General features: G+C 46.1%; 1 protein-coding gene across 3 annotated transcripts in view; it reads right to left on the minus strand.

The window, feature by feature from the left end:
* LOC143173226 (SET-binding protein-like) overlaps positions 1–24,997 on the minus strand; it is a 260,506-nt gene that overhangs the window by 208,619 nt on the left and 26,890 nt on the right. For 2 of the 3 annotated variants that reach the window (XM_076363438.1, XM_076363436.1), the window contains exon 3: positions 1,224–1,307. The exons of the other annotated variant lie outside the window; for it this stretch is intronic. In XM_076363438.1, coding sequence (XP_076219553.1) covers positions 1,224–1,307 — 84 coding nt within the window. The remainder of the gene's footprint in view (positions 1–1,223; positions 1,308–24,997) is intronic. 3 annotated transcript variants of the gene reach the window in all.

Below are 24,997 nucleotides of genomic sequence, written 5' to 3' on the forward strand. Positions count from 1 at the left end.
AATGAATTTGTTATTTTGAAAATACTAATTAAAGAAAAAAACCCAACATCAGTGAAGGACTCAATCCTACAAAGCATTTATAAATGTGACCAACATTCCTCATAACAGAGCCCACCGCAGGATAGAAAGATCTGTTGTCAGATCTTTTCAGACATTAACAAAACAAGGCTCAGAGACATCGTTACTAATTAGGGTTGATGAACATGCATGTTGAAAATGAAAAACATTTTTCCTCCTGAGAATTCATCTCTTTTCCCATCAGTAAATTATCAGGAGTTCCTGGAGCTTTGCGGACATTGAATCTCCTTCGGGTCTATACCTGGTCACAGGTTGTTCACAAGGTACATTAAAGAGCAAAGTTATTTGATATTTGAGATCAACTGCTTCACTCTACCACATTTAACATTGGATGACCCAATATTTATAACACGTTTCTGCTCAAAACAAATTTTGTTCCATCTTTGGAACAAATGATCTCAGGATTCGAACTTCTCTTTAGCTACAACGCCAGAAGGCCATAATAGCTGAAAATTTTGACAGGGACAAACTCGGCTGGTCTGAATAAGTGCAAAATGGTAGGAGGTAGGAAAAGACCACCAGCTGGCTGTCGTTCAGAGCGCAGTCCACCTCGCTTGCAATTACTGAACCCTAGAAGTGGTCCCACTGACGTCAGTTTGACCAATTTTAGAATAAGGGGCCATTCATTCCAAGTAATGAATATTGAAACCTGGCCATCGGTTTGTGAACAAGTTTTTACATGTCTATCATGGGGAACCTCAGTAAAGAATGTTCTTGTTATGGTGTCACTTCAGAACAAAAGCATGCAACGAATGGCACGTTTCTCTGTAACTATCGCCCATCCAGGCAGCTACAGTATGAGACCAAAGGTTGCATGCATTTAGCCGGCAAGGAAGTGCAATATTCTTTAAGAAAGACATTGCCTGGAGTGGATTTTTATAAAGGAACAGAATTCATGAATAAATAAACCAGATGGGAATAAGTCAGGCTAGGGCATTAACAGCTCCTACTGCAATGAATCGCTGATCTTGCTCGAGGGTTTTTCTACGAATAACAAATACAAAAACATTAACGCTGTATCATTTTCAGCCACACCAAAGATTCTGTTTGTGTCCAGGAACCCCGATATGCAACAGCACAGTTCAAATCAATCGGGTGTTAACACATTCTTTTATTTCCACCAGTTAAGGTACATATTGACTGACCTGATCTGAGTCTTTCACTTGAGCATTTTTCCCTTTTCTGCAACCACAACTCATGAGCAGTTTTGCATCTCCAATGACTTTTCCCTACAAGAGACAAGGCAAGAAAAACATCAGCACAATCTGAACCACCAAAGACCAAGAGGCTTGTATTTATGACCAGAAGCAGGGGAAGAAAGGGCATTAGGGAAGCCTGTGGACTCATCCTGCATTGCTGGGAGATACCCTTCCACAGAGGGGTAGCTCCCAAACTGCCAGGGAGACTTCCCCAAAGGCCAAATATCACAGCATCAGGGATGTCACATGGACAGGAGCAGAAGGAAAGCAAGGTGGGCAGAAAAACACAGTGGGAATTCGGGCAAGCCAAACTGAAAAGGAACAGGTTATTTTAACCCAATGTTTTCATACACATACATGAACAAGAACAAGTCTACCACACTCAGGGAGTACAATTACCAAACTGGAGTGACTTGAGGTAAAGCTCATACACCAGCATTTCTGTTCACCATTACCAAGTTAGTGCTTACTTGCTTCTAGTGTAGCTAGATTTGGTGAAACAAAGTCTACAGGTGTGAGTTGTCCACATTTGGACAACTGATCCATATAACCACTGCCAAGTCCTTGCCAGGAATTCAACAGCCCACCCTCACTCAGTACTGGAGTTTGCTCACGCAGACCCTGCAGCATCGATAACACGCTAGGGCCAACAGAGATTTCCAGAGAAACAGGGTCATCTCTCCCTCCTTTTGCCTACAGCAACAGTTTGGGAAATAAGCTGAGCTCAACCACCTTCTTTTCATTGACAACCCATCAAGTTGGCTGAACGTGATCCGAGCAGCAAGGTCCCTCACGTTAACCTGATTCTTTTCCGGGAATTATTTGAGTCGCTTTGGATCTTCACCAAAGCATTTTTGGAGCTTATCAGACCTGGGCGTCTTGATAAATCACCATGGCAGAAAGGGGCTGGGATTCCAGGTTTGGTCAAAATGCTCCTTGAGCTCAAACAGTAACACAGCTGACTGAGTCCCCACAAACCCATCACAATTACTTGCTTTCCCATAGACACACACACACAGACATTGCCTTTTTTCAGACTTTTACTGTCCGCAGCTGAAAAATAAACACTCTCAGCATCTGCTGGGCAACAGAGGGAGAATCTGCTCGCGTGCATCCATGGAGAGTCATGAGATTTCAGCTGGATGAATTTATATGGAAAAGGAAACCTCAACATTAAAGCAGTTAATGAGTTTAGCCAAGTGGAAGCGCTCTGCCCTAAATGATGAGGAAGGGAAAGGGCACGATTAAAAGGAATTGCAGCCATTGCTCAATGTCAGGGCACAGCAGAGAGATGACCCTTGGTGGCAGGAATTATAAACAGGCAGATAAACTTCTGGTCACCTCGGGAGAGCCTGCAACCTACCAGGTGTGGTGAGGTCTCTTACTTGGTGACCCCAGCATCTCATAAGTCCCAGCAAGGTCAGATAATGTGCAAGAATTATCTTTTCTCCTCTTTCCAAAAGAGACGCTGGAAAAAAAAAAAGACGCTGAAAAGGCTGTACCTATACCTGATACCTAACCAAAACGCTCAATGTTTGGGCTGCTGATTGCAACCTGTCAAACTTCAAGGTTTTCACGGGACTACTTGCAACTGCCATCCTTTGCCTGCAACTCCCATCTATCAAAGGTATTTTGCTCTTGCCCCATTACTACAGTCCTTCAGCAATTAGTCTGTAATCTCTTAAATTCTAAAACTGTTCCCCAGAAAGACGTGACTAAGCTAAATTTAAAGCAATTGCATTAAGTTATTACGTCAGAGATAGGAAACTGAGGCACAAAGACTTATTTGTCTAACCGAAGGAGACTTTTTAGACACCCCAGAGTATCTGATACAAGTTAGAGATAAAAAAAGGACCTAAGGGAGTCCCACGTATTTCCTAACAGGCAGCTGATGGACAGCCAGGATACCTTAAGGTACCTATAGCAGCAACATACACCGGTGTTTAGGAAACTGGATCCATACGTGACTTGCTGATGGTCAACTTGTCCCAGTATCCACTGCAAAGTCATTATGTTGAAAAAGTTACTCCAGCCCTTTTTACACCACAAACCAAGGAAAAACTCCCATTTTTAGACCCTTCTCTGGCTTCTAGGACATACTGTCATGCAGCCTGAGCTCCTGGCAAACCATGGCCATGTTCTCCTGTCTGGCTGGAAGTATCACCAGCTTTATTTAACAGAGAGAAATTGCAAGGTGTTGCCCATAATCACCTGGAAAATCAAGAGCAGAGGGGAAATATGAATCCAAAACTTGATAGTTTTTTCTTTTTCCCTGACAGTACAAGAATTTCCATTCCCTAAAAAGGCAAACGAAAGCCATGCACTGGATGAATAATCCCATCTCTTTTCCAACTGCAGATGCACCTCTCCTAATGTGCATTGCCTGAATTAGCTACTACCTCCACCTTTTTTTAGAAAGCCTACTCTGAGCAGATGCTTAATTTGGGGATAGGTGTCTAACATTAGGCAGCTAAGTTGAAAGGCAAAAAAAAAAAAAAAGCATATGGGCAACATTTGCAGCCAGTCGCAACTCCGTTCAAGAGCAGATGGAGGCCTTGTCATTCAGGGGTTTCCTCACATACACCAAGCAGTTCAGTGGGGATAGGGAAAGGGGCTTCTGTTTGGATGCTTCTGTCTGGAACCAGATTAGAAGAAAGCACGCTTTTCCGCAGCACACGCCTTGTGTTACATTAAACATGCATATGCAACTTCAGCTTTTATTCAGCGATCTGAAACAGAGCCCTCCAGGGTGCTAAGGGTCAGTGAGTTTTTGTTTGTTTATCTGTATGTTATTTTGCAGTTTCTAGTGCCCAAGGAGTTTGTTAAGAAATTAAAACACCTCGCTGGGGCTATCCTGCTGTGGTTGTTGCCCCCTAATATATCCCTCCCTCCTCCATCCAGCAGTGCCAGATGCTTGCAGGGGAGGGAGAGAAAAACACTGCAGAGAGAGGAGCCTCATCTCACTGAGTACTAGAGATGTTTGGACCTAATTTATGGAGCATCATTTCCATGTTACGTGGCCTTTTAATAACAGGACTGGGGAGGAGCACAGTGGTCTTGAAAGCTCACGGATGTATTGCTACTAAATGCTCTTGTGCCGCCTGCTCTTGATGTGATGCTCTGGTTTAGAAGTAGGTAGGCACAAGCATTTCCAACAGAGGAGCTTGCTTTGCCTTCTACTGGCTCCCACCCATCGTCAGACATCCCCCTTCCCAAGGCAAAGAGCAAGGAGGCTCCTCAGCGAGCACTGAAAAGCAAAGCACATAGGTCCCGTTATCCCACCTCTTACAGGGAGTCTCACTGGCCTCACCCTCCTCCTTGTACCACGGGCTCCAGCAGTTGGCCAAAGTTTGCAGAAAAAGAAGAAAAATGACAGTAGTAATAGTAACAGGCTTAATTATCTCAGCTACACGGGTGACAGGAGCTGATCAGTCACCAGTTTTAACAGCCTGTGGTCGAGAAACACCAAACTGCATCACCCAGAAGTCAAATGAGGGCCGGTCACAACTCACTTCACGCCAGCGGCTCTCGGGGGAGGCGCGGAGGCACACACAAATCACCACCGCCGGGGCAGCCCCGGAGGCTGCGGTCAGCCCCGGTGCTGCGCGTTGCTCAGAGAGCTGCCAGCCCTGTTTAAAAGAGTCAGACGTGACGCACATGGCACCGGCGGGCCTCCGTGGAGCTGCCAGGCTCCGTGCTCTGGAGGAGCTGGCTGGGATTAACTAGGGGATCCCGTCTTCCTCCTGCTCTCCCAAGTCTGAGGCTGGAAAGATCGGCTCGAGATGTGGGCTCGGCTTAGCAGCACCGTGCCATGCACCTTGCAGCCGCTGGCAGGTCCAGCTGGGCTCTGACCTGCTCGGTTCCCATCAGCCTTGCTTGGTTTTGAGCAACAGCCATCAAAAATACTGGCAGTAGCCTCACCCCCAAGGAGCTGCCGCAACCCGCCTCCACTTGGCCCCTGGAAGGTCCCACTGGCCAAACCCATCCCTGGATTTCAGCTGTTCAAGCTCTCTCCATCTCTCCTGCCTTGCAATACCCTCAAAATATCCCCCACCAACAGACGAAAACGTGAGGTGCAGAAAGGATAACTGAGCCTTGGCCCATGGCAACCTGGGGAAGAGCACAGCTTCCAGCATGGCCTTTCCAAGGTGTTTATCAGTATTTCAGCTGCTGAAGCAGCCTGGCTCTTCATGGAGAAATACTTTTCTGAAAGAGCTCTGTGAAGCTAAGCTGAGCAGCGCTTCACAGCCTCTTCCCTTTTCTTCCTCTCCCGTCTTACGCCACCAACATAGCTCTCCAGCATGATACCCACATAAACACAGAGATTGTGCCTGCTTAGGAATGACAAGTGTGTAGGGAGGTGATGCCATCCTTCTCTGGCTCCTTCTCCATCCATCCAAATATCCCAACATTTCCAGGACTGGAGAGCACATTTGCAGCCACCTCCCCTGACATCATGCACCAGGCAGGCTGTGCGATTCAGTCTGCTGTCCTGCCACTGAGCTTAATAGTGATTTTTAAATAAAATCATTACTGTTTTTCACTATGGGCTACTTAGTAACAAACCAAGAAGAACATGGTGTTTTTATTGTTTTTTTTTTTTTCCCCTAGGGATATAGTTCAGTCTTTCACCAAGAAGAAAACATGCGTATAGCACTGCAACAGTGAACCCTAAAAAAAAATCCCCACGGGTGCATAAATGACATTGGGAAGAACAATGTATTCGGTGTTTATGTTTTTTTATGCTGTTCTGTCAGGGTGATCCATGCGTCTTGAAGAACCGGTGCCCAAGTGCCTACAGTGGTAGAGTGGGAGAGGAGAAGGGGGGAAATGAAGGGAAACGAGAACTGAATCCAAGGTGGAGGCAAGCGGCAGTACAACAGACAGCTGGTGTTTGGGTGGTGGTAAATCACCCTGAAATGAGCCTCTTCCCTCAGCTCAATGAGGCCTAAACAACAAAGGAAGGCACAGCTTGCAGCCGGACAGCCTGCTAGCCAACCACAGACACACATGACAGCTTCATTCAGGAGCCCGGAGTCAATACAAAAGCTTCGAAATCAATCCGACATCCTGCGACCTCAAACAATGCGCCAAATCTTCTCAGAATTGGAGCCCCAAATGAGGGGGAGCAGCATTCAAGGGAGATCAAACCGCAGGGCTGGCATTGAAAGGGACTAAAAAGGAGAAGAATGTTCCCAGTTTATTAATGGCGAGGTCTGGCCGGCTGCATCCCAGCCACCATAGGTTACGTTCATTAAAGGGCAGCGCTTTGCACGTATTATGCAGAGCGCCCGGAGAGTATGTGTGTGTGCGTGTGTGCGTGAGCATGCCCTTCACTTGCTAGAGATCAGGATGTGCCTTTCTGCTTAGCACTGTTGTCTCCATCAGAAATTCCTCCTGTGTGAACCACAAACGGGGTTTTTTCCCACTTGAGCGACTGTATGGGCACAGACGTGCGCACGCCCTCGCACATACGCACGCTCTCTCTCATCCCTGAGCCTGAAAGCATAAAAGAACTCAGACAGGCTCTTTCCAAGTAAAAAAAAAAAGCCCAACGTTTCACATCGCCTTCCCTCCTGGCCATACTTTCAGCTCACACACACACAAAATCTATTACAAAAGGCTGAAGCATTATGCGATTGCCGCTGCTGCTGCTGGAGTTGATTGCTCCATAAACCCTTGCCCGCTCCTACATGCCATAAAGGACCTGGTCCCACAGCACAACAAACCCACAAAGAGGAGAAAAAGAAGTGCTTCGATCCCAGGAGTTGCCCCCTCCGGGTAGGATTGTCCCCTCTGGGGTAGTTTCACCTGCAGCATCTGTCTTGTAGCACCACACACAAATGGCACCCTTCCCCCTACAGCAACAAAAAGGCCAAGCAAATCCTTTTTATCAGCTTCCCTTTGAAGGCAGGTGGAGAAGTAGAATATAGACACACACACACACACACACACACACAAAGATAAATACCATTTGCAAAAGTACTGTTTGGATTTGCCTGTCCTAATTATCTTCTTTTCAGCTGCCACATGTTTGAAAGAGTCAGACCTTGCAAGTTTTCTCCTCCTCAGCTGCACAGCCCAAGACGGAGTGCTTGCTAGAGGAGGTCAGACTTGAAAAATGCTTCTTTTTTGTGCTGACATGGAAGTAGATGAAGAAAAAGGGCTGAATTTTTCAAAGCCGTCTACAGATTTTGATGCACATTTCCCATGCATTTTAACTGAAGACGTGTCAAAGTCCAATGAACTTTGCTTTTAAAGCGTCACACTGATCTTATGTTCAGAACAGGTATGGCTGTGGGAGCTAGTAACCTCCCTCAAATTTGGAGAAACTTAGGTGCACAGAAACTGAAAACAAGAGTAAAGGTTCCCTAGGACGCAGCAATTTCAACATATTTTATTCTCAAAAAATAGGGAATTTAGCATTAAGGATCCACAAAAAAAACTTTATTCTTTACTCATCCTTTACTTCACTGAGCCTACCTACTATTGCCACAACTCTGGAGTCCTTCGAGACTATGAGCACAATCCCTATCTCCTCCTCTGAGAAGACAGCTCTAGTTTTACCTTGTGAGCATGTTATCCAGATATCAGAGGGCAACTGGGCAAAGACAAGTATAGCAGATTCAACAGGCTTTTTCTCCAGCACGAGGTAAGATGGAAGATCAACTCTACTTGCAAGATGAGGTGATATTCAAACCCCAGGTAGGAAGACTGGAGAGATCCCCGCCTGGTTGATCAACAGTAAGACAAAAAGCCTCTCAATTAGCATTCGTAGAAAGAGGAAAACTGCAGCCAGGTTGGGCGAGTGACCAAAGATGTGGTACTTGAGTGGTAGGAAAAGATGGAGGGCTGCAACAATTCCTAGCACTGCAGATGAGACAGAGTCTGCGGGGATCAGATGGAGAAAGATTCAAGGTTAAGTTTGTTGGGAAGATAATAAGGTTGAAAACTTTCATTTTAAAATATGTTTTTCTTTGCACTGAAATAACACTTTTTGTTTCAGATATCTAGCGAGTCCAAATGTATGTTTTTCAAATTCAGGAAAACCGAGCTCTTATTTGGATGAGCTGCCTTTTTTTTTTTTTTTTTTGCTTGCTTGCCTGCTTTAAACTCTGCTATTTGAATAATTTAACAATCTATCTTAAATATTTCACCAATAAATCACAGGCTTGTGTTTCTATTTCATGTTAAAATTAATCAGTGGAGGAATGCCTGAGCTGGAAGTTAAAATTCTGCTCCACCAAGCCAGCGATGCATAATCATTTCTCCACAGACTCTCTGGTGAATAAAACCTTCTCTGCAGAATTAATGTTGTATAAAAAGTTCTTTGTGCAGGTGTAGAGCACAACTGCAGTCCAGGATCGTCTGCATCCTGCCAACAGGGCTTGAGATTTCCAGAGCTAATTGGTTTGTAGAGTTTTCCCACCCTGCCAAGCACAAGCATGGAGCTCACAGCTGAATCCCATCCACGGGCGCGTCGAGTAGGAGTCCCACTCCGCTGGTCAGGATGCTGATAATATTCACAGAGCTCTGAACGGTCCATGTGGGTGATAATTGTATTGGGATTCCATGCTTGTTCCCATCAAAGAGGAGCAAATAGAAAAAAATTCGGATGTTGTTGGCCAAAATGAGATATTTTTAAAAATGCCTCTGGGGTGAAGGAGGTGAGTACCAGTACCAGGGAACCCCAAACCTCATTGAGCATCAACTACATTTCAATGAAGTTCTGAGGTAAAATCAACACATTTATAAAGACTAAGAAAAGTACACCTACCCCCCCCAATCTCCTAAAGTCCCAGTTCATCAAAATGAAGCCAGGAAGCCTCACATCTATATAATTTAGTGCAATTAACTCTAATTTTGTCCCTAAATCACTAAGACACATTCAAGGCAAGACCCACTTTGGTCTCAGTCAGCAAAATCCAAAATGCATGAATGATGTGAATAGATAGCAAGAAGTTGATAGCTAACATATTGAATCCAAAAAGCAAAACAGAAGAGAGAAAAATGAGTGTGAAAAGAAAAGGGAGGGGGGAAGCCAGTAGCTGTAAACTACATTATTACTAAGCTGCCTTTCATTTTGTTTTGCGTCAACTTTTTACTTAGTTTTGTAACAAAACTTTAAAACTCATGCCTTTTGCTTCAAAGAAGTCTACCGTGGATGACCTCATGTCGATACCCATAGCAATGTATGAGCAAAACATACACAATCATATGCACAGATAAAAATCATCATGGGCAACATGATTCCTCTCCTGCAGCTGGGCAAACTTCTCCTCATCCCTCCTCCTAAGCCTGGCTGGAGCTTGCCTGGAGGAGGGTGGGCGAGCGGGAAATCGGAGACACATCCTCCTCCTCCTCCTCTTTTGAGGGCAGACATCTCCATCTTTCCTCCCCGTGTGCAGCCGACAAGACTTCCTACACAAACTGACACGGAAACAGCTAATTTACTGCTTTGTGTCAGGAATGCGGCCAGGGCTTTGGTCCCCTGCGCCCCGGACTCCCTCAGCTGGACTGCTTGATCCCAAAAGGGGTCGCCCCTTCCTCCTGTCCCTCCCCTCCAACACGCACTCCTCCTCCTCTTCTGCTTTTGTAACTTATCTCCCTGCAAACTACTTCCCAACAGGAGTCGAAATTAAACAGGCTGCCCATATGCCATGGCTCACTTGTTGTCTGTTCCCCTCACTACCATCTGGCCTATTTGCTCAGCCAAAGGGAAAAAAAAAATTAGAGGGGGGGGAGAAAAAGGGGTGGGGGGCGAAGAAGAAGAAGAAGAAGGATAAAGCCAGACACAATGAGGACGAGGAGGGAGGTGATGATGCTGTCTCTCGCATCTGCTCCTTGGCCAGGCTCCCAGATAGATCAGTAATGGAGAGCAGCAGAACCAGTGACAATTAACCCAAACACAGTCCTGTTTATTTAACCTGTTCAGAGAGATCAGCTCATGTGCTGCTCCCCTGGCAAGGAGGCACCATACTCCAGCAAGGAACTTCCCACTGAGAAACCTCCAGCCGGAGGAGGCAAAAAGAGATCCTCATCTCCTCAACCAGGCTGGAGAAAAACCCCCAGATTCTTCAGAGCACAGCTGTGCTGCTGGGCTGAGGTTCTCCTTAACTTTCCAAATCACTTTATTTTTTTATACTTCAGCACAAGCAGAAGAGCAAGGAGAGATGTGACTGGGTGTTGGGGGAGTTGCAGGTCTGTCCTGGTTTTGATGCACACTGATTTCTAAAGCTCCCGACCCTGCAAAACCAGAGGAAAGGAAAGAAAAAAGAAAAGAAAAGAAGGAAACCAGAAGCGAAAAAGCAAAATGGTCTCCAAACACCTGGTTATTTCCATGCTGCTTCTCTAGACACAGAAAAGTTTTCAGCCCTGCAAGGTGCTAAGCACAGAGATTGGTTTTTTTTAAAAAGGAAAAAGAAAAAAGGGTAGCTCAAGAAACTGCATGGCTCACCATCACTAAACATTTGTGCCAGGCTGGGGAGAAAGTCTGGGAGTGGAGCTGTGGGAGTAACAGAAGTTATGTTTGTTTTTCAAGCTGAAATGAAAACCTCAAGATTAAAATAAAATGGATTAACTTGAAAAATAGTTTTCTAAACAGGACAACTACTAAGCCATTTACTCAGCAGAATGAAAAAGGGGTAAGAAAACTGCTTTTTCAATACCTTTTACTGCTTTTTCTTTCTTTTTTTTTTTTAATTTGCAATGAGACATTACATACACGTGCAAAGGCTGGTGCATGCAGTGATAAGGAATTTAATTGCGTTCCAGTCCTCTTACCTAGTTTTGCATGTATTTACCTCCAAGAAACGGGAGCAGAATTCAGCCTGGGTTCGTCTGCAGAGTGCAAACTGCGGGTAGCACAGAAGCGTGTGCGTGAAAACACGTGCCTCGCACTGAGATAGGTATCAAAAGCCATGCGGCTGGTTCATCTCAAGGCAGACACCACTGAGCGATGAGACGATGATAATTACCATTAGAGCTCCATGAGATCATGGTGGGGAAGCCCCTGCTGGGAAAGGCAACCAGGGAGGAAGAGCAGACCTCCTCTTTCTGAGGCAGCAGGGGTTGCGTGCGAGCACAGAGAAGCCCCAGGTGCTTCCCAGAAGGAAAGGTGTTGCTGCACGGACCATTAGGGAAAGAGCCCTTCCATTAACCGTGTGCCTACACCTGAGTCCTTCACAAACACAGAGGAGAAGAGATGATCCTGCCTGAAGACAGCACCTTCTGATTCACACTTATGTTTTTCCGTTGCAGCCTGACTCTACAACAGAGCAAAACTGTGCAGGTTGAATGTTTTCACGCATGATCATTCCTCTGCTTGCAGCCACTGAGCAAAATGAATGTTGCCTGTCTTAGGCTCCCCATTTTTCTACAACTGCATCTGCATATGTAGATAGGTAATATGCAGAGTGTCGTAACGGGTGCCCCAAAGCAAAGGCTGCGTTGATTTTTCCAGCAGTTGAGCTTGTGGTCCTTACCAATAGAGAACGACTGTTTCCTCATCCAAGCAGCCTGCTTGCAGCCTTCGGAAAGGAAGAAATGTTTTGTGAATGCAAAATACTTTGTGACATTGGAAACAGAAACCAGAAGTTCGCTAAAACCGAAACACAGCAGCATTTCCGACTTTATCGCTGCTGCAGTCACTCCACAGCGGGGCCTCCTACTTTGGGAACTGTTAAAAGCAGCAACAACAACAACAAGAGCCAGAGAGAAGTCCTCTGTGAGGAGACGAATTCCACCGCAGGTTTCGGCTGACATCACCGAGCCCATCCACGCTCCGCTCTTGTGGTTTATGATCTCACCATGAAGCACCTCCGTGGAGTCATTCCCTCCTATCTTACTGCAGCCCATCCATTATCCTGTACCTAATTGCTTCCACAGCGCCGCTGCAACAGAGATATTTCCTACAGCTGAACATTTGTATTCCCAAGAGTTGGCACCTGCCGGGTCAAGTTCCTCAGTCTTTACATTTGATGTTACTACAATGGGAAGATGTTCCAGTGAACAGAAAAGCACACGGAGCCAACAATCAATCTGATTCCCCTGTTTGGATTTTCTTTTAAACAAAAGGGGACTTGCCAAAGATCATCTTACATTATTCTACGGAAACAGGACGCAAGGAAAGAGGAACCATGTCAAGCGCAATCTGTCCAATACACCATTAAATCAGAATTCCCCAGTTAGGGATAACAATGAACTGCAATAAAGTCAAAGGGAAGGGGGTGCAGTATGGAAAACTGGGAAGGGGGGTGGGGATTAGTTTTTTTGTGGGTTTTTTTTTGAGATGTGGGAGCTGGGAGTGACCAACACTGAGCTAATGGCATCCAAGTTGATTCCTGAATACTGTGCACCCCTCTGGGGGTCTCAGCTTCTCACAAAACCAACCAGTTCATCCTATGAAGAGAATGAGGATGTTCCCCATTTTGTAGCGGGTAGTGAAAGCCCCAGGAGATCCCCCAATGTGCCCACTCTCAGGATGACATCTGCAGCAGGTGAAGGAGCAGCAGGTACCGTCTTTCACATTTCTGACTGCAGCTTTTAAGCACCAAGCCACTTCAGAAACACATCATTTCACATTTTCACTTTCTATAGTGAGGTTCCAAACCACTTTGCATCTGCATGTTGGGAGAAGGGAAGATGCTGTCCTCTCATGACTACACTATCGGTGTGACGCTGAGAAATTTTGGGGTCCTTGACTTGCTTTCCCTCTGCAAGTTTTTTGTATTTGGAAAGTCCCTTTAATTCTCTGTGATTTTTTTTTCCCTCCTCCCATGTTTAAGGGTAAGAAATCTTTTCATTATAGGACTTCTCCAATGATCCTGAGAGAAGTTTTTCAAAACAATATTAGGATCATCTCTAGTCTAGCATACCTGAGGTGTTCAGCCGTGACTCCTTGACTTATGCCAACAGGCCAATTTAATTTATGCCAGCCTAAGGCCTTCAAAAGCTCTCCCATCCAAATATTGGACTAATCCAGGCATACTGGATCTGTTCAAGATCCAGATAATTCAACCTCCAGCAGGTACAAGACTACTAGTAGTGAAACTCAAGGGATTGTGTTTGCCCATCTTGGCCTCACAAAGGCCAAAGGACTTTTGTTACCCTTAAAGAGGAGATTCCTCAGTGCCATATCATGCCTAACCATGCCAGCAAGAAGGGGAACACACTCAGGGACTATTGCTGCGGCATGTTGCCAATCGTTGGCCAAGGAAGCCCAACAACATCACTAGTATGAGGAGTCAAAGATGTGAGAGCAGCCTGAAGATCTGAGCCCCTCCATCCTGAGAGTCCATATCTCCCAGCCACGAAGCGGAGCATTGCAAGGCTGCAATGTTTGTCTTAGCTGGTGGTTCTCATTTTACCCCCTTAGGGGTGTTTTAAGGCTATTTCCCTTCCCTAACTCCCTGTATCAGCTGTCTCAGCACCCAGTTTGGAAATTCACAAAATCCCCAAGGCTTTGAGTCGCAGTGGGCCACAAATACACTATTTAAGACCGGACCTAAGCCTACGCCTTCATGCTGCTGCAAGAGCTGGACCTAAAATTACAGGAATCAGAGTGGTAATAGGCAAATTAGTGGCGAGCACAAGGAGGTAGCCAGCAGCCGGCCAGGCAACCTAATTTGTGGCAAAGGAGACAAAGCATGACCGAAAGGCCCTTAATTCCCAGGAGAGGCCGGGGGCAGCCCAGGCAGAGCAGCAGGGCCAGGGCAGCACCACAGCGGCCGCGGCTCCTGCCTGCCAGAGCCAGCCTCCTCCTTGGCCTGCCTGGAGTTTCAAAGGCCTAAATCAAATGAGCGGGAGGAACTTGAATGTTTATAAATCTTCAGTTTGGAAGTTTGGACTTGGTTTAATAATGGTGTCAATTAAAAAAAAAAAGCCCAATGCTCTCTCCTGTTTAGCTAAATGTGGCCAAAAAAAAGCATGTTTATTTTCATTTAAATTCCCCAAAGGCATTGTAGATTTTTCTTTGGATGTCTGAAGCCTGAAAAACGCTCCAATTTCTTTGTTTGACAAAAGAATTATACTTTCAGGGAAGGCAAGGACAAGTTTTTTGTGTTCAAAGTCTGAGGGGGATCTTTCCAACCAAACTTATCAAACTTTATCAAACTTTTCCTTTTCTTCAACTCCTACCCGTGTTACTTCACCATCTTTTTCACATTCAATGTTCACTTTCACCTACACTCGCTCATTGTATTTGCCTCAGGTGTAACAAGAAAAGTCAACAAGGGAAGGATGAAGTATATCTATAATACCTAAAATATTCCAAAGAAGCAAAGTGTCCTGTAAGAAATGGGAACGAACTGAGCCACTATCCTGGTCGCAAAATGCTACAGCAATGGGGCAAGTGACTGAATTAATAACATCACGATGTTACACCCTTACTGTAAAGTACCATCCCTCCTTTCAGTCCCAGATGCTAGGAACTGCGTCGCTTTGAACTGTTATCACTCATCCCTCCCACCCACTCATTTGAGAAGATAAAAATCAAGGTCTGGGCTGCTGAGTCAGATTACAAACACCCAAACAAGACATTTACCCAGACTTGTTTTCGGTCACTTCTTCGCTGAAACTCTGTGTCATGGAGCTGGCAGGAGGCTCTTTTAACCTCTTCCAGAGAAATAAGCCGCTGAGAACCAGAAACCACATGTGGGGAGGAAAATAAATAAATACATTTGCTTTGTGAATGGGGCAAGTTTCTAAACTTCTGGTCAGAAGCTGGTTCTTCTCAACATAAAATCCTGAGCAACTGAGTAGATGACCCTGGAGAAACATTATGGCCTGGAGGATAAAGCACTAGCCTGGAAATTGTGAAATTTAAGCTTTTTGGAATAGCAATGTCATGTATGAATAACCTGTGGCAACTCAGATTACAGCTGTGAGCCTCAGTTTCCCCTGAAAAATTATTTCCAAAGCGGTCTAGCTCTCCTCACAAAAAAAAGCTCAACTAAAAGAGGCCAGTATTATGCGTATTATTTTAGAAACTAAAACCTTTGAGGTGGCCAGACTCACCAGTCCCCTGAGGAAAGCTCTTCTCTTTTTGTTAAATGAAAATGTACGATTTCCCACTCTGGGGTGAGCTCAACCTTCAGATCGTTACAGCTGAAGACACCCCGGAAACGCTCAGAGTTTCCATTTCTCTTCGGCTTCTTCAAGTCTCCTTTTTAGTTTCAGTTTGTAGTTCCTGTCTCATTCCCCCCCTCCATTTCATTTTTGGGGCTTCAAATTTAAACAAAACCCAAAAGCATCGCTGACTCAATATCTTTTTGTATTTCTCTCGTTTTGACTAGTAACCAGAGCAGGCCAAATAAAATGAAATGACGCTTAGATATCACTTTGGGGTTCAAAATGCTTTGTAGACCTTAGGAACGACCTCCTTTATCATAGAGGATGGTGTGTGCTGTCATATCCCTTATTGGAGAGAGGGAAATCAAAACAGAGGAAATTTAATGGCTTGATATTTTCATTTTAAGCACAAAATCCGTGTTTCCAATTCCTTGGCTTGCGTATTGGATGCACCTGGGTTTTGAGGTCCAAATCCCTTTGGAGTTTAAGCCCCAAATCTTCATGCAAATGTGATGCAGCACATGTGCTGAAAATATACATGATTAAATAAAACCAACCCCCCCTTGCTGAACACAGAAGGGAGAAACTTCCCTTTTGGAGGTGAACAGGGGTTCACGGCTGGGAACTATGGTGTTTGCTGCAAGATATGGTTTCGTGTCGGTCTCAGATCTGCTGGCCTCTCGACATCCCCAAGCCAAATAAACAATGAAGTGTTTTTAACTGATTTTGATTGACTTCTCATCCTCTTGCTCAGTTTTTTCTGGCAGGGTTGCAAATGAAGGATCAGCTCTTTAACAATTGCAGCTAGAGCTGTTAAAGCTCCCTTGCTCCCTGCCCTGTGAGGAGCACAGGGGATGAGTGCTCACATCTTTCTCCTAATTTCAGCACCTGGGAATTATTCTCCTGTATCTTGCAATTTTGACCTCTTTTCCTTTCAGTGCCACTTGCACTCGGAAAGCAAAAATCCAGTCCCGGGGCAATACACGGGATGTTTTACATCCCAGGACAACACTTTCAACACTTTGTTTTGGGACTGAAAAAGGAGGCAAGACAATCACCTGCTTGAGTGAGCGCTTTGGACGAGGCAAACAAGTGTCACTTTGTTCTCACTTGTGCAACTCAGGCAGCAACTGAGGGGGGTACGGGAAGGTCAAGACAGACCCGTGATTTAAAGGCAGGAGGATGGTTTGGTGACTGAATGAGCTGGGGACTTCACTTTCAGCTCTTGCTGATACAGAGCATTACTCAGAGAGGAGGCACGTTAATGCCTCAGTTTTTCCACTGTAAGGTGATGAACATGCTGCCTGCTCCCATCACAGGGCCCCTAATAAAGGACCCCTGAATCAAGGCGCAAATGTGCAGCACCAAGCAACCCAACACATCAGTCACTTTGTGGTCGTGCACCTAGAAAAGAGTTGTCCCTTCCCTTGCTCCGGGAGCAAGAGTATCACCCTGACCCGGTCACTCACTTTCCAGGGCCAAGCTGTAAGGCGAGGCCACCAGAAGGGAACCCTGGCAGACCTCAGCATCTCCCACTTGAAGATAATCCACAAAGCAAGGCAAGCTCTCTTTCCCTTTGCTTAACAACAAAGTTTTGGACTTGCTGATGTATGCTGAAGCTTTAACCAAGCCCATATTGACTATAAAAAAAAGCTCCCCACTGTCTCTTGGGTATCTTTAAGGAGCACATAAGACTTCAAGGGCCCAAACACAATACAACTTGCTGGCCACGAATAGGATATACCCCTGCCAAAACCTTCCTCCGCTGCAGCTATGGCATTCACCAGAAAACATTTTATAAGCCAGTCTCCGAGTTTTATGACATGAGTGTATAGAAGCAAATGTAAACTCCGCTGACCCTTGTGCTGCTTTTTGGCTCAAGGAATTGCTTCTTTTTACATCTTTCTTCCCCTTCTCCCCGGCTCCTTAACTAACCACAGATTTCTAAGTAAGAAGGAAATTACATTAATTGAAACCTTTTCAGTACATTATCAGCTTTAGTGGGAGCATTTGGGGAAGGGGGAGGCAGAAGACTTAGGGCAGAGGGGATGTGCAGGATTAAATCACCCCTTGGAGGAAGTGTGAAAGGGTGTGAAAGGCCAGCTAGCTGCTTTTGGTCATATCAGGCTGGAATTTCCTTCTCCCAAGTGCCACCGGAGCCTCCCACCCACATCCAAGAGCAAGCAAGGGATGCCGGAGGGCCGGGCCAAGACAGGACTCAGTGCAGCCGTCCTGTGATGCACCAAACAAATACAATTTTTCTCCCTTCGCTTTCACAATGACTGTAACAGCCCTGCCCGGGCACGTGGGCATCGCGCATCAGATGGCCTTGAAACGCAGCTGAGTATTATCCACGCTACAAGTGGACGTACTCAAGGGTTGAATAGTTGTCATGTTTTACTGACACACCATCAAATCTCATCCACATCGTGCGCTGAAACAGCTCATTCACCTCCTGACCAGCAGATGATAGCTGGATCCTCACAACACCCGGATTTTTCATGATAGCACCTCCATGCAAGAAGCTAGACTTGCAAAGCAAGACTTCTGTGGCCGCAAAAACATCAGAAATGGGTCAAATTCTGCTTGGGAGACATTTTGAGTTCAGAGGGGGAGTATTTTGACACCGCAGTTGCATGGGAAAAATGACCAAGCAAAACGTAAGCAGCAGGCTCCAGGGATTTCCACAAGCGTAAGTGCAAAGTTTTTGGAAACAGGTTTAGCGGGAATGATGTTTCCACTGAAGTCTTCCCCTCCTTCCCCTCCCCAGCTGGCTGACTTTCCCAGAGTCTCGATTTGCAGCCTGCCTGAATACCACTCAAAATATTTTCTCAATTAGAGGAGAAAACAGGAATTTGCCACTTGTCTGCCTCTATTCTGCTGCCTGTCAGCATTCAGCAAATATTTCAATCGTAGCCCTTTGCATGCTGCTAGCCCCGCTCATTTAACCTTTGGCCCTTCCCTAGGCTAATCCATCGGCCTTTACCTTCAAATCTTTACAGCCAAGGGCTGACTGCGGGATGGGCTGACAGGGAGGGGAGGATGAAAAGGGTGTTGGGGGGGATAACTTATGCCAGACTCCATTGCAATTTGGGGGGGGGGGGGAGGAGCAGAGAGGGTGCAAATCTCTGACCACGCTCCTCTAAGAATTCAATTACCAGCAGCTGGGATATGTGTTTCCACATCTGGAAGACTATGAGGAAAATTAACACATTTTTAAAAAAAAGAGGGAAGGAAGGCCTCCCTCATCTCAGCTCTCCTCTGTGCAGCCAGAGGCAGGTACCTAATTGCCCACGGAGCCTTTGCTCTTCTTCTCCCGCCTTGACCGCTCTCCTCCTCATCTCACGTGTCGCCAAGATTAGTAGCTAACAGTTCCACTGTCAAAAGCGCATGTGATGAAAATAATGCCCAGAGCGCAGCCTGTCAGCCTCAGAAGCGCCTGCTCGACTTTGATGACGGAGGACCCCGAAAGCCCATGCCCTCCCAGCCCCCCCCTGGCCGGCCGCTCAGCCGAGCTTCCATCGCGGCTCTCCTGGGGCCATGCCCAGCCACCCGCTGTATGAGAAATAGCTGACCCTTCCATCACGTGGACGCTTTAATTGTTCACATTGGTATTTTGTTTCTCTCTACTGTAGACAGTTTGCTGTCTGTTATCTGTCCTTCATATGTAATTAATTGTGCTGTCTCCCAGCTCATTAGAAACAAGCCCCTCTCCTCCCCTTCCCCCTCTCCCCTGGCCAAGTCACAGTGTGCATTATTTAGGTTAAATCATGTTTAAGTAACCACATAAATCGTAGGTCGAGCTTGCCTTTTGTCTAGGCTGAGCCTGTTGCTTGGCTCCTTTCTCAACATGCCAGACCAGGAAAGCCCTTGTTGCTGGAAGCTCTCGAAGGGAAACCCTCACCGGGCAGAGCAGCTGTGCCACCCCGGGAGCAGGGGAAGGTGCTCTGAGCAGAAGGCTTGTCCAGCAGGTAACGAGAATGAGCTGCCAAACTTTAATAAGGCAGGCGTAAAAGTCAGTGCTGCGGAGCAAAAATCCTGCCAAGAGGATGTTCATCATCTAGCAAGAGGTAACAGCAAGAGGAAGGTGAGGTTTGGTTTGTTGTTTTTTTTTTCCCCTTCATAGCTTATTCTAGCCAGTGAAATGCACTTCAAGTGACATCACTTCACACATCCTGGGTCACCCACTAGCGTCTGATCAGACCTCTCTTGCAGCTATAGCATTGAAACTCAGGTGCTACAATGCAAGTGAAAGACTTCTGAGCTTTCATTCAATTAAGAACAAAACGAGAGTTTCTGAAGTGGGTTCCCTCAGTGAACCAGTTAAAAAAAAGATAATTGAGGATGTGGGTATACAGGTTCAAGCAATCTAAAAACCAACATGAATCATCACCTCGAACTCAAACAAAACCTGCACCAAACTGTCTTAAAGGGTTAGAGTAGTTAAACTAAAGCCTGTAAAGTTCATTTCCTCGCTTTTCTGGGCCAAAGCTTCATGTCCTTGTGGACCATTTTCCTGTGCAAAAGCACCTCTAATGTCAGCCGATGTAAAGATTTAAATATCTGCTCCTAGCTGGGAATAACCACTGACAGAATGAGCATGAGAAAGCTTGTTTCCTCGAGATCTCCAGCTTAGCTTAAGAGATTTAATCATCTGGATGAGCTTCGGGTGAATCACCTGAACTTTTGGATACCAACTGCAGCCAAGACCTCCCATCTTCTTTGTGTGTACACACCCTCGCTGATAGACGTGGGCTAGCCAAGTGCTTTAACTGATTGGACCAGGCTCAGTTTTGCTGGATTGCCTGCACAAAGGTTGTGAAGGGCTTTGGTGAAGACTTCCACATGAAAAGCACTGCAGACCTTTCTAGTGGTGTTATACGAAGCTAAATTACTGCTTGGGAAAACTGCTTATACCAGGAATGCGAGGCAATGAAGCTCTTCCCAGCACAATCTGGGCACAGATGATGGCAGAACAAAAGCCTTCCGGGCCGCCTAAGACCAATGAATCTCAGCAGTGACGTGGGAAGACCACCATGAAGAGCCAGGGCATAGTTCAGTTTTCCAGTCTATCTACAGCTGGCCCTCTCCACCACAAGGGCTTAAAAAGGATGGAGGTCACGAGCGCATGTCATGCAAGTCACTAAAGTTGTTTTATCAGAGACCTTCAATCTAAACTTGCTGCCTGGGCTTAATACAGCTGCTGATCTACCAGGGAAGTGTGCTGCTACTGAGCTGAACCCACCAAAATGGCAGTTTGGCTTCCCTTCCCTACCCAACTCGCCCTCCTAACACCGCTTGTACCGTTTCAGGAGGAGACAATCCCCCCTGAAACTTTTTCCAAATCTAGGCAGACAGACAGAAAATATCCACAGCTTGGATATTCATCAGAAACACACACGGCTTTTAGGTGATGTTGTATTATTAATAATACATGCTTTAAAAAAAAAAAAAAAAGTTCTCAAGAAGGAAAGGGGAAAGGAAGGAAGAAAGAAAAACATACAGGAGTGGGGGAAGGGGGGAAAAAGGACAACAATCTGAGACTTTCAATGGGAATGTCCAAAAATAACACAAACAGGATCTCCCTGCCATCTGCTCCGATCCTCTCTGAATGGCTTTCAAAGCAAAAAGCCTTGCCAAAACCTGACAAACAAAGCACCGAGCATCAGTTTTAATGGAATACCAATACTGTGTTCCCCCTTCCCCCCTTTTTGCTACATAGACACACACCTTCCACACCCCTCCAGTTGCCAATAAATGACACTATGCAAAAAAATTTGCTTCGGTTACGAAGCTGAATAAACAAGGAATAATTTTGCAAGTGCTCCCATATGTCTCTGCTTCTCTGCTTACAATGGACACTAATAAGATTTGCCATAACTAATTCATTCTTTCACACCATTACCCTATTCTCTACCTTAAGAAAAAAAATAAATTAAATTCAGCCTATCCCACGTGCATTTTTCCACAACTTTCACACAGTTGAAACACAACGGTTTCAACAGCAAAGCCCATCACAGAACAGACACTTTCTACTTAGTTTGGGCCCCTCAATGAGGTTTAAAGGTGAGTTTTACTGAACCTAAAAGAACAGAAAAATGTTACTTTTTTCCTTTGATTTTCCATTCCCATATTAAAAAAAAAAAGTGAGATGTCTAAAGGGAATGATGGGAAACAGGGACGCATAGGAGAGCTGTGATCTAGACACCAAAGGCAATGTGTTAGTGCAGATGAAGTAGAAAGTCTCAACTCCAAAGGCAATGTGCTAGCGCATGTAAAGCAGAAAGCGAAATTCATTAGCTGCAAAAACCAGCAACTCTCCTATGCTTCACCTCAGCCCGGCTAAGCGGAGCAGACACAAAGCAAACACCCAGCAGCAACACCCAGGAATCGATGCAGACTTCAGCCCGTGCTCTGCTTTTAGTCCTTCACAACTAAAGACAGCGCGGGGATGCGGAGATCTCTGTGAAGGTCAGAAGCAGATTTTACTTTGGGGGTTTTTTGTTATTGTTCTTTTTTTAGTGATTCACATCTCTGCTGACAAACTAGAGAAACAAAAACAAAATGCTTCTATCCACACTTCTTTGTTGTGCTTTGTTCCCTCTGCTATTGAGATATTTTTATGGGCCAGGAGCACACCTTTACCAGCGCTGATCAAGCCTTTTTTTTTCCCCCTTTTTTTTTTTTTTAAACATCTGAGGCCTAAATTACTTGAACAAACAAAAGAGTTTTCCCTCCCTCTCTCCCCCGCTGCCAACCCCCCCAGTGCCGGATCTTCCCCTCCTCCTCCGGCACACAAATGGCCTCACACCAGACGGGATGGAGGGAGGGGTCCCAATTACGCCTCTTTATTAACGAGGGGCCACGGCAGGGAAGGGACTGGAGCGGGGTGGGGGACAGACAGTGGCTGCCGGCTCCTTCCCACCACCCAAAATGGGGAGCAGAGGTCGCGGGTAATCTGCCGGGAAGGAGTCCACGCACAAGAACTTTGGGCCACCTGCCAGTCCACCCCATGCCATGGGATGCCATGGTGGGAGGGCACTACTGGTCTGCCCTCACCACCACGTCTGGGAGAGGGTGGCAGGGAGGACCCACAGGGACCCCGGTTGTTTCTTGCAGCCCATGGATGGGGAGAGCTGGGTGGTGGTGGGAGCCTGATGGATGCACCAAGCCGCAGGGGTGGGCACAGGGATCCTTGCTGCAGTTGGAGCAGCAGAAGGTAAGATGCCTTCTCTGGTGGCCCTGGGTGACACACCTCTGTCTGCCTCGGTTTTCCACTTGCAAACTGAGGAGGCCCTTAGGAAAATGCTGAAAACCTACACTCTTTGGTAGTGTTCAGACACAATAGTTATAGGGCACTGCCTTCAGTTTTCTATCCGTACCATCCATCATCTAACTCCTTTCTCCATATCTCTGTGGTGATTCATTTTCTTGTTCCAGTAGGAAAGATAGGAGGGTATTTTTGAGAAAAAGCCATCGTCAAAATAAAAAAATCTTTCCTTCTCTCCCCTTTCAACCTCAGGCCACTCTTTACACTCACCCTTGTGGCATCACACCTGATGATAAACTTTCTGAGTCCCTCAGGCCTCCAATTTACCCATCAGACCCTCTCCAGCACCGTCTGCATGGCCATCTCTATCTGGCAGAGCCCAAATCCTCCTTTCTCCTTACCTCGTTGTTTAAATTCCTCTCCCACTGTGCTGATGGCTTTTCCTTGGGAACAAAGCACAGCCCCTGTGAGCAAACATATATACCCATCTGTGTCCAGCAGCCACAACAAAAAAGGTTTCCCTTACTTGCAAAGCCCCCCATAATTTTTCCCCAGACTTCACCACACAATTGATGTCCTTTCCAACTCCTTCCCCACTCTCAAAAACTAGATTTGGTTGCTTTGTCCAGTCTTTGGGTTTATTTATTTATGGACGTTTGTTCTACCTGTGCTCCTTGTCAAGGCTGTTTGGGGTCAACTTCTACCTGTGTTTTCACACAAGGGGCAAGGACCGTGGGCAGGCAGCGAAGCTGCAGGCAAGCAGAAGCAAAGGGGACTATAAGGGGAGCATAAAGCATTTTGACTTTTTCTAACCAGGGATTAACACATGGGTTTTAAACAAGGGGACTCCCTTCCCAGCTGACAGCAGCAGCTGCAGCTTCTGACTTGCTCACAGAGTGGCAGGGAATCGAATCAAAGAGAAAAGAAGAAAGAGGACAACCCTTCCTTGGGGAGTAGGAAACACAATACGAGCTATTCTAAAACCCCTGCAAATACTGGCTTGGTTTTAGGTCAGGCTGTCCTTCCCCCTTCTGTCCCATTCCCCCCCCCCCCTTCTCGCAACAAAGGGAAATTGGTATTTTTCGAAATTCTTCTGAAAGCCAACCCGGCAGATGGTTCTTTCCATGCCGGGGAGGGAACAAAAAGAAAAACCTGCCAGGATAAACATCACTGAGATGTGACAAAGATGGGCATGGTGGCTGGCCTCTGACCCAGGGATTTCACAGAGGCCTATTAAACCATGTGGCCAAGATGGACTGAGTCGACTTATATCTCCAGCACGCAGCTGCTGTACCCCACAGGCTCGTGCTAAGTTTTATTGGCTTAAGTCAGGCCAGATAGACTGAAAAATGACAGGGTTCCTCTACATTTCCATCCCACCTTTTCAGCACCTTAGGACAATCCCCCATGCCAACATCTTAGCAGGTGGAAGTGAAGTTCAGCGGCCAGATTCACAGTGTAATTGTAAAAGGCTTATTTAGACAGTAATTAGCAACTGTCCTACTTTGCCAAAGTCTTACGTGCACATCAGTAATATAAACACTTGCAGATGCAGAAAGCCAAGGGTAAGTGGCTGCCAGTCCCTCTGTTGCACTCAAATTCTTCAGGTTAAGGATCTGGCTGTCCATCACAAGCTGCCCCCCCCTTGTCTTTAAAACCTCTTCCCTCTAGATGACATCAACATCCAAATTCCCACTCTTTTCAAGGGTGCCCCAAGCAGACCCAAGGTCTCCACATCCCAAGCACCCAAGTTGCCTCCAAGGATGAAGCATGACTTGGTTACGCATCATGTCTGCCAACTAAAGCACAGGGAGCAGCAAAGGATGTACTGCCCTCCCCCAGAGCTGCCCCGTGCTTCACAAATTCCCATGAAGCACGTTGGCAGTTGCTGTCCCCCAGTGACTAATAGCAGCTCCTGCCCACGCCCAGAGTCAATGACCTAAGGACAGACGGAACCCTCCCCGTCACGCTCTTCCCAGTTCCTCTTGCGATCACTGTGCTGTAGTCACAGAAGGAAACAGGCTTTCCCCCCCCAACCTCTCCTTCAAATCAGGATTATAATTACAAGTAATGCAATGGAATTAAGACAAGAGAGAGAAAAGGCTGGAGGGAATTCGTCCTAATGATTACATAAATTATTGAAGAAAAGTATCCCATGGAAAGCGAGAGGCTGTCTTTGGGAAGAGTACTCAGCTGAGTGCTGGTGAATGCAATGTCAGAAAACAGACAAGACAAATTAATTATCCCCATCTAACCTGCACATACATGGGGTGTAAGAAGTAAAACATGTCGTCAAGCCAGTGCCATCAGTTCCCAGTGGAAGATGCAACAAAACAAGTGTCTTCAAGCGCCCTGCTAATACAGATTAGGCAGGATATTG

This window comes from Aptenodytes patagonicus, chromosome Z (assembly GCF_965638725.1).
Source record: "Aptenodytes patagonicus chromosome Z, bAptPat1.pri.cur, whole genome shotgun sequence".
Lineage (NCBI taxonomy): Eukaryota > Metazoa > Chordata > Aves > Sphenisciformes > Spheniscidae > Aptenodytes > Aptenodytes patagonicus.